General features: G+C 51.6%; 1 protein-coding gene across 5 annotated transcripts in view; it reads left to right on the forward strand.

The window, feature by feature from the left end:
* ACLY (ATP citrate lyase) overlaps positions 1 to 18,233 on the forward strand; it is a 63,050-nt gene that overhangs the window by 20,525 nt on the left and 24,292 nt on the right. For 3 of the 5 annotated variants that reach the window (XM_037993545.2, XM_037993542.2, XM_037993544.2), the window contains exons 6-16: positions 402 to 481; positions 1,920 to 2,050; positions 2,854 to 2,972; positions 3,844 to 3,980; positions 4,741 to 4,802; positions 7,677 to 7,794; positions 10,716 to 10,870; positions 11,648 to 11,738; positions 12,846 to 12,875; positions 16,628 to 16,769; positions 17,665 to 17,833. In XM_037993545.2, coding sequence (XP_037849473.1) covers positions 402 to 481; positions 1,920 to 2,050; positions 2,854 to 2,972; positions 3,844 to 3,980; positions 4,741 to 4,802; positions 7,677 to 7,794; positions 10,716 to 10,870; positions 11,648 to 11,738; positions 12,846 to 12,875; positions 16,628 to 16,769; positions 17,665 to 17,833 — 1,234 coding nt within the window. The remainder of the gene's footprint in view (positions 1 to 401; positions 482 to 1,919; positions 2,051 to 2,853; positions 2,973 to 3,843; positions 3,981 to 4,740; positions 4,803 to 7,676; positions 7,795 to 10,715; positions 10,871 to 11,647; positions 11,739 to 12,845; positions 12,876 to 16,627; positions 16,770 to 17,664; positions 17,834 to 18,233) is intronic. The other 2 variants (XM_037993543.2, XM_037993547.2) reach the window with 1 other exon arrangement.

An 18,233-nucleotide genomic window follows, 5' to 3' on the forward strand; every position in this document is an offset into this window, starting at 1 on the left:
TGAGAAGACGGACAGGCTCTGGGCATAGACCAGGGAGAGCAGAGCGGTCTCCTCTCTGGGTGTCAGGTGGTAGGCACAGCCCTGTCCTGAGGAAGACAGCTGGGTGCAGGGCGGGGACTGGCTCGCAACCAGACTGAAATATGCCGCCAGCATCCCTCACCTCCTTGCCCCTGTCTGTCTGACGCCTCTGCCTCCAGCTTCTCTCCTGACAGCTCCTTTCCGCCTCAGTGGCTGAAGAGCGATGTCCAAGGAGCAGGGGTTGCAGAGGAGATGGACGGGCCGGCGGGATGCGTGTCGGGAAATGGAGCTGTCAGTGGCAGTGAGATTGCTGTGGGGCGCCTGGGGTGCTGCCGAGCTGCTCCCTGATCGATGAACTGTTCCTCTTTCCCTCCCACCTCTAGAATTCTGGCCAGTTTTATCTCCGGCCTCTTCAATTTCTACGAGGACCTGTACTTCACCTACCTCGAGATCAATCCCCTTGGTAACTGGGTGTGCTAGGCTGGGAGGGGGCAAGGGTCCCAACCAGACTCCCACTTGCCAGAGGGCAGCACAAGACAGATGTGCACAAGCGGAGGGCTTCCCATGCTCATTTAGTGCCAGTTCCTGTTTCTGAGCTCTCAGAAGACTGTAGTTCTCTTAGTCAACTCCAACCTTTCTTTGGTCTTAACTTGCTCTGAAGTGGGGAAGTCCTTTTTGTTTTGTTTTGTTTTGTTTTGTTTGTTTGTTTTTGAGACAGTCTTGTCCCGTTGCCCAGGCTGGAGTATAGTGGCACAATCTCGGCTCACTGCAACCTCCACCTCCTGGGCTCAAGCAATTTTTCTGCCTCAGCCTCCTGAGTAGCTGGGATTACAGGTGCCTGCCACCACGCCCGGCTAATTTTTGTATTTTTAGTAGAGATGGGGTTTCACCATGTTGGTCATGCTGGTCTCGAACTCCTGACTTCAGGTAATCTGCCTGCCTTGGCCTCCCAAAGTGCTGAGATGACAGGCGTGAGCCACCACGCTCGGCCAGAAGTCCTGGTTTTGATCTGCTGCTGCTGTGTGCTGCTGCTCCTCGTGCCAGGTCAGGCTGTCTGACAGCAGGAGGTTGGCAGCCTCTGCACTGCTCTCACCCTCTGGCCCTTCATTCTTCCTGGTGCACTCAGAGGCCCCACACTTGCCTCCCTCTGTGGGAGCTGGTCAATCATTAACCCTTGACGCTGGCAAGAGCTTGTTCTCAGCCTCTTGGGATGTGAAGGAAGCAGGTGGTGTTGGGGGACAGTGGCGTGGGCTGGCTCTAGCCAGGACTTCTCAGGGCAAAGTCCAGGAAGGCGAGAAATCAAATCATTCTGGCTGAGGATGCAGCCCCTCTAATGGACCAGATGGCCTTGTGCTAACTCAATCAGCTAAATGGCCCTCGGGGAGGAGGAAGATGGGTGTCCAGTGAGGTAGTATAAACGAATCCTGCTGACTGAGAGTCCAGTGCACCCCGCGGCTCCTGCTCCACCTGACACTGTGGCTTCCCCTAGCCAGACCCTGGGAGACATAGATTTGCATGCCGGTGGGGGGTCTTCTGTCAGCAACAGGTGCCTTTAAACACTTTTAAAAAGTGGCCAGACCATGGGTTTGTGCATGGTTAGATACTCAAAGCAGGGAGTGTGGCATTTTGTACAGATGTTTGAAAATTGCCATGGCAACTAATACAGACCTCCATGTCCCATTACCTGCAGGTTAGGGAGAGGGAAATGGCCTTGTAGAATTTGTTTTGCCTTTAATGGAGAAGCGCTCTGTCTCCATAAGGGCCACTCTGGTATCTTATTGAGCTTAGAGAGTTCTGAGGCCTGAATGGGCCACCATGGGAGCGGTGTTTGTGGAGGGGTTGGAGGTTGGTGGTTGTCTCTAGAGCCGGTGTCTGATGGTTGCCTCTGCTCGCCCTTGAAGTAGTGACCAAAGATGGAGTCTATGTCCTTGACTTGGCGGCCAAGGTGGACGCCACTGCCGACTACATCTGCAAAGTGAAGTGGGGTGACATCGAGTTCCCTCCCCCCTTCGGGCGGGAGGCATATCCAGAGGTAAGGCTGGTTTAGAGAGGAGATGGGGACTGGGGGGAAGGCGGTGGGGAGGTGACTCATCTCTGATGTGCATTTGGCCCCCCTTCATGAGCTGTTTATTTGGCAGGGAAAGGAAGACCGAGAAGCATTTAATTTTCTTAAAACCCCAGTGGGGTGGGGGTGGGGGTGAGCCAAGCCTCTGAATCCCAGCCAGAAATCCTTTTAGATTTCTCTCTCAATCAGCCTCCCTCGACTCTTCACTTGATTTGTTGCCTCTCCGTGATTCCAAGTGGCTCCCCCTAATCCTGACGGAAGGTCGTTCTCTCGGCTTCTCACTGGGAGTTTTAATTGCTCTTTCCCACTCTGTCCTCTGAGAAGTCTTCACAGCAGGGTTGGGCTTTCTGGGAAGTACCCCAGGCCCAGGGAAGAGGCTGGGCTGGCAGACAGTCTGGCGTGGGGAGTCCTGGGGTGGTGGGGGACATGTGATGGGCTGGGCAGGCAGATGCTGGGGTGAGGTCATGGTTAAGCAGAGGGACATGGTGAGACTCAGGACTTAGGCAGAGGGCCAAGGACTTGACATCAGAGAAGGGAGATGGGAAGTTTGTGCCCAGGCAGTGACTGTGACTAAGGGTGGTTTTGGTACTTGGAGAGCCATCAAGTGTCTTCAAGGCATGTGGGGCCCTGATTAGCCCCTTCTTCCCACCCCGTTAAAGTGATTAGTGACCTCTTCGTGTCCCTCCAGGGAAAGCAGGGAGGGGTCCTAGGATCTGGGACCTGGTAAAGGGGGCACCCCGAGGGCCTACCTGTTGCTGTCTGCTCTCCAGGAAGCCTACATTGCAGACCTAGATGCCAAAAGTGGGGCAAGCCTGAAGCTGACCTTGCTGAACCCCAAGGGGAGGATCTGGACCATGGTGGCCGGGGGTGGCGCCTCTGTCGTGTACAGGTGACTGAAGGGGGTTGCTGAAGGGATGCCAGCCCAGCTACCCAGCATCCACATGTGTGTGGCCTGGGGGGTGGGGTCCTGCCACTTTGGTGTGGGAATTTGGGGCAGAGGAAAGCAGTGGCATCTCACAGGGCTTCGAGGGATGATGGCGAGGGCCTGCCCTGCTCTCAGTGTCTCCTATAACTTTCTTTTTTGTGTCAAAATGAAGCTGTTTTGAGTTTTAATTGTGAAAATTGTGTGCTCCATACAAAGGTACAGCAAATATAGAAAATGAACTAGAAAGTGAAAGTTGCCTGGCCATTTCCCCATCCCCTCCCTGACCAGGTCACCCCAGTTAGCAAGTTGCTGTATGTCCTATCAAGCATATATAAATATTTATACTCTTTGCTTTATAGAAATATTACGATCATATTCTACACCCTTTTCAATAATTAGCAGTTTTTTCACTTTAAGCATGGTAGACACCTGCTCATTTCTATATGTGCAATCTGCCATTCCCTTCTGTGTGTGACTGGCACTGTTTCCTCTGGCTGCAGCACGCCTTCTCTTGGGCAGCCCGTCAGGGACTCCTGCGGTGTGTGATTTTTCTTGTCTTTGTGTTAGGGGGTGCTCATTGTTCATTTTACCTGCCATTGTCCAGGGCTCCCCAGTGCCCTAGGGCTGGCAGAGCACACTGCCCAGGAGAGTCTGATGTAGCTCTGTTAACCTGCAGGCCAGACTTGCATGGGAGCTGGGGGCTGGAGGCCCAAGAGGCCAGTTCCACAGGCTAACTCCAGTGTTTTGAGGGATCCATATGTCCTCCCAGGCACCAGGCTGCCACCCCCTGCCCGAAGTATGAGAGCCATCACTGACTTCTGTGTCTCCTTGGCAGCGATACCATCTGTGATCTAGGGGGTGTCAATGAGCTGGCAAACTATGGGGAGTACTCGGGCGCCCCCAGCGAGCAGCAGACCTATGACTATGCCAAGACTATCCTCTCCCTCATGACCCGAGAGAAGCACCCAGATGGTGAGATATGCGCACGCACGCGCGCGCACACACACACACACACACAGCCCTGTCCCCCCTTCCCCAGAACAGCCCAGCGTGCTGCAATGGGACAGCTTCGTCTGAGGAGTCACCAAGGCTGTGTGTGGTCCTGGTCCTTTGCAACTTGAGGCTAATCATTGAACTTTGGTTCTCGGTTTCTCTGACTGCATAGAGGGCAGGGACCACATCTATCAGTGGGAGGGGACTGAGAGGGCAAGAGGTGATGTGTGATAAAACCCTACAAACAAGTGCAGGGGAGGAGGTGGCTGTGGCATGTGTCTGCTACAATTGCAGTAAACTCAGTTTATCCGATTGCCATAAACTGATTGCAATAAACTCAGTGACTTTCTTACATTACCTGGCCTCTGTGATTCTCAGTGCCCCTTCGCCACCTGTGTTTTGGGTCTCTGCATACCAGTTCCTCTTCCCTTGAGCCAGAGAGAGAGAGAGATTCCCTCCAGAGACACCTAGAAACCAACCTGGATTTTTGGATGTTGGTTAGGAGTTATGTAGTGCTCCTATGGGTTTGTTCTGACCCCTGTCTGGTGGCATAGGTAATGGAGAGTTGAGCTGATAAAGTGGAATGTCTGGAGAAACTGTCCTGCTCACTCCCTAATACCTCCTGGCAGATGGGGGACCCTCATTCAGGGGAACAAGAACTTCCTCAGTTGGATTGCTGGGAAGATGCTCAAGTCTACCTCTGTAACTGTTTTTGATTTCTCTCTGACTCCAAATCCAGGCAAGATCCTCATCATTGGAGGCAGCATTGCAAACTTCACCAACGTGGCTGCTACATTCAAGGTAACAGCTGCAGCAGTTTCTGGGGAAAGTGGTTTGGGGAAAGCAGGGAAGGGGCCTTGAAAGCAGAGTTTGAGCCAGAGCCAAGTTACCATGAGTTCCCAGGTCAGTTAGGGGGCTCTTGCCCCAAGATCTCTTAAGGGGGTAGAGAAGACACTGGGACAGGAGCTGCCCATCTGACACTGTGTGTCTCTGGGCAAGCAGTTGCCAGGCTGGACCATAACTCTCCCACCTGAAGGATGGGAGGCAAATTTCTGCCTTCTTCCTTCCCAGGACCAATGCTTTGGAGCACTGGCTCAGTCCCTTCCTCCCTTCCTTCCTTCCTTCCTTCCTTCCTTCCTTCCTTCCTTCCTTCCTTCCTTCCTTCCTTCCCTCCCTCCCTCCCTCCCTCCCTCCCCCCCCCGCCTTCCCTCCCTTCCTTCCTTTCCTTCCTTCCTTTCCTCCTTTCTTTTCCTTTGCTTGCTCTTTCTTTTCTTTTCTTTTCTCTCTCTCTCTCTTTCTTTCTTTCTTTCCCCCTCTCTCCTGCTCTCTCCCCCTCTTTCCCCCTCTCTCTCCTTCTCTCTCTCCCCCTCCCCTTTCAAGTTTCACTCTTGTTGTCGAGGCTGGAGTGCAATGGCACAATCTCAGTTCACTACAACCTCTGCCTCCTGGGTTCAAGTGATTCTCCTTCAACCTCCTGAGTAGCTGGGATTACAGACACCCACCACAATGCCCGGCTAATTTTTGTATTTTTAGTGGAGAGGGGGTTTCACCATATTGGCTAGGCTAGTCTCGAACTTCTGACCTCAGGTGATCCACCCGCCTTAGCCTCCCAAAGTGCTGGTATTACAGATGTGAACCACCATGCCCAACCAACCGATCCTCCTTACTTTCAACAGTCTTGTGAGACTCTGATTTCTCTGCATCTCTTTGGTCTTTTTTTTTTTTTTTCTGAGATGGAGTCTCGCTCTGTCGCCCAGGCTGGAGTGCAATGGCACAGTCTCGGCTCACTGCAACCTCCGCCTCCCAGGTTCACGCCATTCTCCTCCCTTAGCCTCCCAAGTAGCTGGGACTACAGGTGCCCGCCACCACACCCAGCTAATTTTTTTTGTATTTTTAGTAGAGATGAGGTTTCACCGTGTTAGCCAGGATGGTCTCGACCTCCTGACCTCGTGATCTGCCCACCTCAGCCTCCCAAAGTGCTGGGATTATAGGCATGAGCCACTGCGCCTGGCCATCCTGTTCTTATATCTCAGTCATGAGCCCTTTTTCCAAAAGATTGGAATGAAGAAAGTGCTTTGATGATCCGTGGCTCCTCTCATCCTACCAGGGTCTTCTCAGCCTGGGTGCCTATTCACGGGTCAGGGCTGTGTTTGCACATGCTTTAAAAGCACATGTGACTGCTGTCAACAAGGATGACAGAGCTAATGTGTCTCAAGAGTCATCCCTTTCAAGATAGCCACCCAAGGAGGCCATTTATTAATATTCCATACTGTCAGATGCTCAGTGAGTATATTCAAAAGAGTGTGCCACATCTGGTGGATCCATGTGAGTTTTGAGAATAATGACTAGATAAGTGTCAAACTTTAAAGTCTGAGATCTCAAGAAGTGAAGGGCTGGGCGTAGTGGCTCATAACTATAATTCTAGCACTTTGAGAGGCTGAGGCAGGAGGATCACTTGAGCTCAGAAGTTCAAGACAAGGCTGGGCAATGTAATGAGACCTCATCTCTACTAAAATTAAAAAAAAATTAGTGGGCTGAGCTAGGAGCATCACTTGAGCCCAGGAGGTCGAGGCCGCAGTGAGCTGTGATCGTGCCACTGTGCTTCAGCCTGGGCAACAATGAGACCCTGTCTCAAAAAATAAATAAAATGTGGGACCAGACCCCATCAGTCCTGCCAAAATCAGGGTGTCCATAACTGGACCTGATTTAACAGACAAATCTGGGACAGGGGAGCCTTAGCAGCTTTGATTTAACTTCTGAGCTGCCCTGCACTGATCCTTGGTTAGGGAACTTGGTTTGGAGCAGGTACTGTACATGGAGCTTTGTGTGAAATGCCTTGGGTGACAGAAGTCAGACTCCAGGCTCAAAATCTAGCCTCTGTCTTGAGAAACATAACTGGACACACCTTTCCACCCTCCCGTTTTTCCAAAGTGGATATCCATTGTAAGAATTGTTCTTACACCGTGCTGGGCGCGGTGGCTCACACTTGTAATTCGGCACTTTGGGAGGCCGAGGTGGATGGATCACCTGAGGTCAGGAGTTTGAGATTAGCCTGACCAATATGGTGAAACCTCATCTCTACTAAAAATAAAAAAAATTAGCCGGATATGGTGGCAGGCGTCTGTAGTCCCAGCTACTCGGGAGGCTGAGACAGGAGAATCGCTTGAACCCAGGAGGCAGAGGTTGCAGTGAGCCAAGCTCGCACCACTGCACCCCAGCCCAGGTGACAGAGCGAGAATTTGTCTCAAAAAAAAAAAAAAAAAAAAGAACTGTTCCCGCACATCACTTAAGAAGCTTTTGTGGGACATTGACTATGTCTTAGTACCTCTGAGAACCCTTGCATAGAGCCCAACATAGATATCCCCACCAAAAAAAAATGTAGTAAGAGGCAATAATGACTGTAGACGGAACAAAAGAGAGACCAGCAAGGCCTTGCTGACGATAGAGGCCTGGAGCCTCCATGACGTTAAGGGGTGTCAATCCCGGGTACCCCACGTTCCCACCTCAGCAACATTCTGAGTGATCATATCCCAGGCTGTGATTGCTTGTGCGTGGTCCCATGCTTCCTGGGAAGCAGCCCTTGTCACATACACCTGGTACATTTGTTTATTCTGGTTATAAATCATTGAGTTGTGGCTGCCTTGTTTTTAGTCACATGTCCCTTTGGACTTCCAGGGCATCGTGAGAGCAATTCGAGATTACCAGGGCCCCTTGAAGGAGCACGAAGTAACAGTCTTTGTCCGAAGAGGTGGCCCCAACTATCAGGAGGGCTTACGGGTGATGGGAGAAGTCGGTAAGATGGGGACCTTTTCTCTCCCCCTCGCCCTGAGGGTGGGTGACTTCCTCTTTGGGATTCCTGATTCCTAAGCATCAGTCTTGGGCTCTTTCACTCTCTCTCCACTCCCCTTCCTGGGTATGCAGTTTGGGTTTCCATTCCCTGTCCCAACACAGAGTGCTGTCCTAAACTTTGGTGTGGTCAGGAAAGCATTTTCATTCAGCTCTACACTTAACAGATATTTATTAAAGACCACTCGCTCTGTGCTGGGCTTTGTGCTGGCGATGAGGGTTACAGCCACAAATGGACAGACAGCAAGCCTTCGTGGAACAGAGGACGCAAACTGTGATGTCAGAGGGTGCTGAGTGCCAGGAAGGAAAACAAAGCAGGGAAAGGGAGAATGCGTGTGGGAGGGGCCAGGGCAGCCTTCAACAGGGAGATCAGAAAATGCTTGATCAAACTTGATCAAGGCTGGGCATGGTGGCTCACATACTTTGGGATGCCAAAGCAGGAGGATCCCTTGAGCTCGGGAGTTCAAGACCAGTCTGGACAACATGGCAAGACCCCGCCTCTACAAAAAAAAAAATACAAAAATTAGCTGGTCATGGTGGTACACACCTGTAGTCCTAGCTACTTGGGAGGCTGAGGTAGGAGGATCACCTGAACCGAGAGGTCGAGGCTGCAGTGAGCCACGATCATGCCACTGTGCTACAGCCAGAGTGAGACCCTGTATCAAAAAAAAAGAAAGAAAAGAAAGGAAAATTACATTTGAGCAAAGACCTAGAATGAGGGAGCAGCACCATGGTGACTCTTGGAGAGGGAAGGACAAATTCCAATACCTGCAGTGGTAGGGGGCTGGGGCTGAGAAAGTGGCAGTGAGACACTACAGGTCACAGGAGGACTTGGCCATCACTGTGAGATAGTAGGCACAAGAGGTGTTTAAGCAGAGGAAGCACATATTTTTTATTATTATTATTATTTTGAGACAGTGCCTTGCTTTGTCATCCAGGCTGGAGTGCAGTGGTACTATCGTAGCTCATTGCAGCCTTGACCTTGTGGGCTCAAGTGATCCTCCCACCTCAACCTCCCAAGTATTGGGGACCACGGGTGTGCACCACCATGCCTGGCTAATTAAAAAAACAAATTTGTTGTGAGATAGTGTCTCACTATGTTGCCCAAGCTGATCTCAAACTTGTGGTCTCAAGTGATCCTCTTGGCTTTGCCTCCCAAAGTGCTAGGGTTATAAATGTGAGCCACTACACCCAGCCAAGTGACACAATTTGACTTAGGTTTGAATTGAATAGGGTTAATTTTTTTTTCTCTCTCTTTCTTTTCTTTTCTTTTTTTTTTTTTATGAGACAGTTTCGCTCTGTCGCCCAGGCTGGAGTACAGTGGCGTGATCTCTGCTCACTGTAAGCTCTGCATCCCGGGTCCACACCATTCTCCTGCCTCAGCCTCCCGAGTAGCTGGGACTACAGGCACCTGCCACCATGCCCGTCTAATTTTTTTTTTTTAATTTTTAGTAGAGACCGGGTTTCACCATGTTAGCCAGGATGGTCTCAATCTCTTGACCTCGTGATCCACCTGCCTTGGCCTCCCAAAGTGTTGGGATTACAGGCATTTTTTATTTTTTATTTAAAATAATAAAAGAGTGAGTAGGGTCTCGCTCTGTCACCCAGGCTAGAGTGTAGTGGTGTGATCACAGCTTACTGCAACCTCTGCCTCCCAGACTCAAGGGATCCTCCCACCTCAACCTCCTGAATAGCTGGGACTACAGATGCACACCACAATAAATACAATTTTTGTAGAAAAAATTAGCACACGCCTGGCTAATTATTTTGTAGACGAACTTTTGCCATGTTGCCCAGGCTGGTCTTCAACTCTTGGACTCAAGCGATGCAGCCGCCTAGGCCTCCCAAAGTGTTGGGATTACAGGTGTGAGCCTTTTGTTTTATTTTTCATGGAGCTGGTTCAGAGCTGAGGACCTGCTATGTGCAGTGGGGCAGGCCTGGGGATGGCACAGTGAAGTTACCAAATCATGCTCTTAAAATTAGAACATTCCACAAATAAACAGTAGGAGAAGATGCTAGGGGTCTGTCTGTACAAGGAAGAGGGGAGTGTGGCATGGGAGAGAGTGACCATCAAGGTCAGAGAGGGCCTTTTTCAGGAGACAGCGCTTGGGTTGAGCTGGGAGACCAGAGAGCAGGCAGGGGAAGTTCCATGGAGAGTTCCATGCAGACGGAGGAGCAGGGCCAGAGCCCTGGGAGAATGGGCTCAGGGTGTTTAGGAACAGAGACCAAGCACTGGTGGATGCATGTGATGAAGGCTAAGGAAAGCTGGAGAGCTGGGGTCCAGGCTGCGAGCAGGAGGAATACAGGCTCTGATAATTTGGTTACTTGAATCTTGCTATCTTGCCAGTAAATATGTTTCTTGTTTTTGTGTTTTCTTTTGGAGACAAAAGTCTCGCACTATCGCCCAGGCTGGAGTGCAGTGGCGCGATCTCAGCTTGCTTTGCAACCTCTGCCTCCCAGTTTCAAGGGATCCTCCTGCCTGAGCCTCCGAGTAGCTGGGATTACAGGTGCACGCCACCAAGCCTGGCTAATTTTTTGTGTTTTTAGTAGAGACAGGGTTTCACGACGTTGGCCCAGCTAGTCTCAAACTCCTGACCTCAAGTGATCTGCCAGCCCCGGCCTCCCAAAGTGCTGGGATTACAGGTGTAAGCCACTGCACCTGGCATGTTTCTTGTTCTTGTTATCAGGAAGTGGCCTTTAGAAAGCTTTGTCTGGTGGTGAATTATGACAGCTGATTTGCCCTGGATATTGGTCTTGCACTGAATGTGCCAAACACTGATCATGGCTCTAAAAGGGCCTTTGCAGGATCACGTGGAGGGCACTTATCTGCATACTTGAATTATGGATGTTTTTTTCCTTCCCTTACAGGGAAGACCACCGGGATCCCCATCCATGTCTTTGGCACGGAGACTCACATGACGGCCATTGTGGGCATGGCCCTGGGCCACCGGCCCATCCCCAACCAGCCACCCACAGCGGCCCACACTGCAAACTTCCTCCTCAACGCCAGCGGGAGCACATCGGTAGGTGCCAGCCTCCCCCAACCTTATGGGAAGGAACCATCTCATCTTTTCCACTAGAATACAGTCCTCCTCCTCTGTTGCCTGCGGGCATAGAGGAAATACAGCAGAGTTAGTGCATGGTTGGTTTCTGGCTCTCTGCCAATTTTTTTCCTGCCCTGATCAAAGTAGTATAATGGAAGGACCAAGGATTTTAAAATTGGAACCAAGTTCAAATTGTGGCCGGGCATGGTGGCTCACGCCTGTGATGCACTTTGGGAGGCTGAGGCTGGTGGATCACCTAAGGTTAGGAGTTCGAGACCAGCCTGGCCAACATGGTGAAACCACGTCTCTACTAAAAATACAAAAATTAGGCGGATATGGTGGTACATGTCTGTAATCCCAGTTACTCGGGAGGCTCAGGCATGAGAATCGTTTGAACCCAGGAGGCAGAGGTTGCAGTGAGCTGTGATGGCGCCATTGCACTCCAGCTCTGGGCAACAGAGCGAGAATTAATCTGAAAAAGAAAAGAAAAGAAAAACTTAAAAATTGTTACTCTCTTACTTTTTGCTGAGAGAGCAACCTTAGCTAGTCTTTTGTCCACTCAGGGCCTCAGTTTGCTCATCTGTAACATGGGATAATATTAATTCGTATCTTAGAGGATTGTTAGTACTTTTGGAAGCAGCTTATAAAGAGCATTGCCATGCATAATTTTTATTAGTTTTCTTTGGGGCCTTTGAGGACCAGTGACTTTTTTCCCAGCTGTGACTCTTACCTCTTACTCTCCTTGTCTCACCCCAGACGCCAGCCCCCAGCAGGACAGCATCTTTTTCTGAGTCCAGGGCCGATGAGGTGGCGCCTGCAAAGAAGGCCAAGCCTGCCATGCCACAAGGTAACTCCCTGAGGCTTCAGGCATGTTCCAGGGAGTGGCCTTTCGGTACCCTCTGTATCTCTCTCCCCTTTCCCTTTCCCGCCTGGGCTGGCAGAGGTGGATGAAAAGTGGTTTGGGTTTTGCAATGGGAGTGTGCCTGGGACGTGAGGATGGTATGACTTGAGCCTCCCCTGTGGGCGCTCCTGAGGCGGAGGACCCATGCTGTGCCTGGTCACCTCCATTCCCCCTATTCTCTTCTACCCCTGTTCTTCTTATGGGGGTGTGAACTGGGCAGGGAGGCTGTGGAGGAGATAGGGTTACAGAAATTCCAGGAAGTGGAAAATTCTCTGAGACTCTTCTCCCAAGTGGAGGGCAGACGCCGGGACCCCAGGATGACAGAGCCAGCTCCTACAACAGCAGTTCCCAGCCCATCCCCACCATCCTGGGGCCCTAACAGACATTGCCTCCTCTGAATCCCTAGCAAGAAACACCCTCGCCTGTCAGCCCATCTGTATTTCAACTAATTTTTCTCTCCATGTAGATGTGATTCCTGCCGGCCAGCCCTTGCAGCCAGCTCTACATAAGTGGTGTTAGTTACCCCTGGGCTGGTACACCTGTGCAGCCTCTTCCTGGGACACACTTTGCTTACGGCATTTTGGGAAATAGTGACACTGTCCCAAATCAGCATCTTTATCCACAGCACAGGTCAACCCCATGCTGGCCGATCATCTCATAGTGTTTCGTGGAGACAAAAAGGGATTGGCATTAAGAGGGTGGGACTGTGCCAGCTGGAGAACCCAGAGTTCAAGTCATCCAGCTGTCCCTGCAGAGGGCCTGGGGGAGGCGCTGGTGTTGAGCACACCTGCCCAGCCTTCGTCCTCCTCCTACCCACTCTCTGCCCCTTTGGTCTTTGCTCTTTCTTGCTTCCATTCTGCTTATCGGTGCTTTCACCTCTTCTGCTGGCCTTACTCTGTTGTCCATTGCAGAACAGGAGAGGGATGGTGAGGGCTTTAACCCTGAAAGGCTTGTCCATGGGACAATGGGACCCTTCCCTGTTCCCACCCTCTCCCTCCAAAGCCTCCAGCCATCAGTGGGTCACTCAGTTGCCTTGGTCATTTTCTTTGACAGATTCAGTCCCAAGTCCAAGATCCCTGCAAGGTAGGATGCCCCCACCCTGCCCCCACTCCGCGTGTGGCTTTGTTAGTGGGTGACAGTTTTACTGTGTGCTCTGTTTCCCCTCCCCTGGTGGGTTGCAGTGTCGTCTGGTCTATTTTCTGTCCCTGCCTTGGTGTGGCCTGACCCCAAGTCCTAAGTCTTCGCTCTTCCTCCCCTCCTATCCCTGCTCAGTACACGCCCCACTCAGCGCTCTCCTCACTGTGTGGCTGTTTCTGGCTCCAGACTTGGGAGGGGGTAGGGACTTTGGAAGGAGCAAGAGCCAGACCCACAGCCCTGGAGAGTGGAGTGGTGTCAAGGAGAGAGTGTCACCTGGGAAGGAGGGAGCCATCCAACTGAATGGGGAGTGGCAGACAGCCGTGGGCAGTCTGTCACTGCTGGGTGCAGAAGGGGAGCCACAGGTCACCCCTGCTTCTCATTTACATCTCCTGATGTCATTTTCTCACCTTTTCTGCCTCAGCTTCACCACTGCCAGCTTCATCCTCAAGCTCCAGGGACCAGTTTATCTTTTTCTGGGGGTTGTGGAGGAACAAAAGAGGTGGAGAAGGAGGTAGACAGAAGCGCAGAAGGGTGTGCAGTGGATCTAGAGACTGGGTAATTGGAAGGGGTATGAGCATTGTCTGGCGTATGAGGTCACATTTTATAGTGGACACTTCTGTGCATGTGCATTCACCCACTGGCCTAGCTGAGTAGATTAATTGGTTCATAGCATCAGAGCTTCCATTTAACTTTGACATTCACAGCCGTGGAGGCAGGGAAGTCTTTGTTGTCCCCTTGCTAAGGGATGGGGGAGGAGTAATTGGCAGGGTTGATAACCAGCTGGAAAGGCCCAGAATGCAGCCCTCTGGCCACCTGGCTTTAATCCTGATGTTTTTGTCTCTGGAAAAAGTTAAGAGCAGAGTTAGCCCAGTGTGGAAAGAACAGGGACCAGCCCTGGTTCTCCAGGAGCTCTCTGTGCTCTGAAGGGGAGGAAGGTTATGAGGAGGGGGGTTATCCTTGTTACTTTCTGGAGTGTGAGAAATAAAAGGAGAGTGCATCAGGGAGGGAGAGCAGATGATGGCTGAGCGAGCCCTCCCCTCAGTGAGGCCAGAGGAGGCCTGGTGTAGGGGGCATAGCCCCCGGCGCAGAGGTTCTCTCGGGCCTCTCTGCTGCTGGTAAGCTGAGGATACATACACCCTTCAGCTTTGGTTTCTCTGTGCTTGAGGAAGGGCCACTTCACCTCCGCCGTTTCCTGCTAGAGATGCTGGTAGGTTTGTAGATTCCAGGCTTTGTCTTGATTTCTGTAGCTGGCAGGGTAGATAGATCAGAGGCATGTGCACGTGCATCACCTGTCGGGAGTGACATGATGCAGGCTTCCCCTGAGGATGGTGGGTCATGAACTCACACTTATATTCTCCCTCCTCACTTTCACAGTTGAGCTGCATTTTAAGTGATTATGTAATCCTGGCTGTGATGCTGGATGACCTCGGACCTCAGACATTTGGCATCTCTGGGCTTCAGTTTCCTGGGACTGGGAAGTGGGGGAACTGGATTAGGTGGCTTCCCTTGTTCTGTGATCTCATGTCTCAGCAGAACCCAGGTGGGTCTAGGTGACAGTAAACTCCAGGTATTTGCAACATCAGGAAACTTCTGCCATGAGAAGCTTAAGGCTGTGATGGGAGGCAGGCCTGTACAGGGATTTAATGAGACCATGAACTTGGTTAACCAAGCCTGCTCTAGTACAGTAGGTTGATTAATACCAGATGCCACTGGGCTAGATGCATCATTCTCCCTAGGGGAGCTCAGAAACTCCCTGAGGGCTGCTTTCCTCGTCTAGGACTTGCAGGGACCCAGAGGGGAAGGTCAGCTGCCTGAAGTGTGGTAAAAGTCCTTTCCCTTTACGCTAAGGACTGCACTTTTTTTTTTTTTTTTAATATACTTGCTGCATTAAAATCTTTTTAAAATTTTTGTGAGTACCTAGTGGGGGTACATGAGATATTTTGGTACAGGCGTGCAATGCGTAATAATCACATCATGGAAGGTGTTTTTTGTTTTTTGTTTTTTGTTTTTGAGGTGGGGTCTCACTATGCTGCAGAGGCTGGTTTCGAATTCCTGGGCTCAAGTGATCCTCCCACCTCAGTCTCCTAAGTAGCTAGGACTCAAGCATGCACCACTAGGCCCACCTAGAGAACTGTACTTCTGCCAGCTCCTTTTGTTCCCTTACCTTTTGTTTTGTTTTGTTTTGTTTTTTTGAGACAGGGTCTCACTCTGTGGCCCAAGCTGGAGTGCAGTGGTGCAATCTTGGCTCACTGCAACCTCCGCCTCCTTGGTGATTGTGTGTTGGTTTCCCAAGAAGCTGGGATTACAGGCACATGCCACCACACAAATTTTTTTTTTTTTTTTTTTTGAGATGGAGTTCCGGGCTGGAATGCAGTGGCGTGATCTCAGCTCGCGGCAACCTCTGCCTTCCGGGTTCAAGCGATTCTCCCTGCCTCAGCCTGGGATTACAGGTGCCCACCACTACATCCAGCTAAGTTTTGTATTTTTATTAGAGACAGGGTTTCACCTTGTTGGCCAGGCTGGTCTTGAACTCTTTTTTTTTTTTTTTTTTTTTTTTTTTTTTTTGAGACGGAGTCTTGCTCTGTCGCCCAGGCTGGAGCACAGTGGCGCGATCTCAGCTCACTGCAAGCTCCGCCTCCCAGGTTTACGCCATTCTCCTGCCTCAGCCTCCCGAGTAGCTGGGACTACAGGCGCGTGCCACCTCGCCCGGCTAGTTTTTGTATTTTTTAGTAAAGACGGGGTTTCACCAGGTTAGCCAGGATGGTCTCGATCTCCTGACCTCGTGATCCTCCTGTCTCGGCCTCCCAAAGTGCTGGGATTACAGGCTTGAGCCACCGCGCCCGGCCGGTCTTGAACTCTTGAGCTCAAGTGATCTACCAGTGTCAGCCTCCCAAAGTGCTGGAATTACAGGCGTGAGCCACCGCACCTGGCCTGCGCTTTACCTCTTAAGTGCCCACTGGAGGGTCTGTCCAAGAGCACTGTCCTGAGCAGGAAAGAGCCATCTGGTAGAAGGGAGAAGGACAGGAAAAACAGGAAGGCAGGTTGAGGGCACTGGCCCTGTGTAACTAGCTTGCTGCTCCTGCCTTGTGCAGAGCCCTGGCGGGAACCTCAGTTAGCGATAAGGCTGCTGTGTCCTCAGCCCCGGCTGCAGCAAACCTCTTCATTGGACCTACACTGACCTAGAATTAATGCTGATTCAAACCCTAACTGAAGCTGGTTTTATGTCCAGATTTACAGGGTGGTAAGCATTGTTGGGACATCGTTTGTAAGTCCTGAGCCCACCGAAATTGGGAGAGCTAAACATTTTTTTCCAATTACTTTAAAAATAATTTGTCAAGACCTCATTTGCATATAGCCTGATGACACACCTTGCCTGGGAAATGAAGCAGGTCCTGTAGGAATTCTCCTGGGCATTTTTGACTGTGGGGCCCTTCTTTCTCTGTTCTTTGCAGAGCTACTTACCAGATAGGCAGGCCCTCTTAGCTTGATTTGCTCTTTCTGCCACCTTTTTCCAGAAAAATCAAGGCACCTCCTCCCCAAGTTCTCAGAATTCTGTCCTCTTGACATTCCTTTACGGTTGTGATGAGGCATCACCCTGTGGACATGGGGCGTGGAGGGGTCTGGCAGGCAGCCCTGGCCCCTGCAGGTCTCCGGGGGGTATGTGTTCTGGGTGCACTCTCTGTGTCTTTGCCCACCAGGAAAGAGCACCACCCTCTTCAGCCGCCACACCAAGGCCATTGTGTGGGGCATGCAGACCCGGGCCGTGCAAGGCATGCTGGACTTTGACTATGTCTGTTCCCGAGATGAGCCCTCGGTGGCTGCCATGGTCTACCCTTTCACGTGAGTTACCCCATGGTGGGAAGTATCTCCTTCCTCTGCTAAGACAAAGCTTGGGGCTGGGCACAGTGGCTCATGCCTGTAATCCTAGCACTTTGGGAGGTCGAAGTGGGAGAATTGCTTGAGCCCAGGAGTTTAAGACCAGCCCTTGGCAACATAGGGAGACCCCCATCTCTATAGATAATTTAAAAATTAGCCGGGTGTGGTGGTGTGCACCTGTAGTCCCAGCTACTTGGGAGTCTGAGGCAGGAGGATTGCCTGAGCCTTGGAGGTTGAGGTTGCAGTGAACTCTGATTATGCCACTGCACTCCAGCCTGGGTGACAGAGCAAGACCCTATCTCAAAAAAAAAAAGGCAGGGCTTGGGGAGTCAGCGAGCTCATTCCCTTTGCTGGGGAAGGCTTTGCCCATCCTAGAGACAGGGGCAGTCAGTATTCCTTTGTCCCTTAGATGAAAATTCTGACGGCCGGGCGCGGTGGCTCAAGCCTGTAATCCCAGCACTTTGGGAGGCCGAGACGGGTGGATCACGAGGTCAGGAGATCAAGACCATCCTGGCTAACCCGGTGAAGAAACCCCGTCTCTACTAAAAAAAAATACAAAAATCTAGCCGGGCGAGGTGGCGGGCGCCTGTAGTCCCAGCTACTCGGGAGTCTTGAGGCAGGAGAATGGCGTGAACCCGGGAGGCGGAGCTTGCAGTGAGCTGAGATCCGGCCACTGCACTCCAGCCTGGGCGACAGAGCGAGACTCCGCCTCAAAAAAAAAAAAAAAAAAAAAAAAAGAAAATTCTTTGAGGGCAGAGACCATGCCTTTCCTACCTTCTGGGTGAAATTCCTCCCCTCAGCTTCCCCTTCCCCAGTCCTGATAGGTTGAGGATGTCCTAATTCTTTTACTTTCTCACAGTGGGGACCACAAGCAGAAGTTTTACTGGGGGCACAAGGAGATCCTGATCCCTGTCTTCAAGAACATGGCTGATGCCATGAGGAAGCACCCAGAAGTAGATGTGCTTATCAACTTTGCCTCTCTCCGCTCTGCCTATGACAGCACCATGGAGACCATGAACTACGCGCAGGTAGATCACTGGGCTCTGGGGGATAGGGGATGGGGACCATGAACTATGCGCAGGTAGATCACTGGGCGGGGGGTGGGGGTGGGGACCATGAACTATGCACAGGTAGATCACTGGGCTCTGGGGGGTGGGGGGTGGGGACCATGAACTATCTGCAGGTAGATCACTGGGCTCTGGAGGGTGCGGGTGGGGACATGAACTATTCGCAGGTAGATCACTGGGTGGGCTCTGGGGGGCAGGGGCGGGGACATGAACTATGCACAGGTAGATTACTGGGCTGTGGGGGTTGGGGACATGAACTATGTGCAGGTAGATCACTGGGTGGGCTCTGGGGGGCGGGGGTGGGGACATGAACTATGCACAGGTAGATAGATCACTGGGCCCTCGGGGGCGGAGGTTGGGG

Source organism: Chlorocebus sabaeus, chromosome 16, assembly GCF_047675955.1.
Source record: "Chlorocebus sabaeus isolate Y175 chromosome 16, mChlSab1.0.hap1, whole genome shotgun sequence".
NCBI lineage: Eukaryota > Metazoa > Chordata > Mammalia > Primates > Cercopithecidae > Chlorocebus > Chlorocebus sabaeus.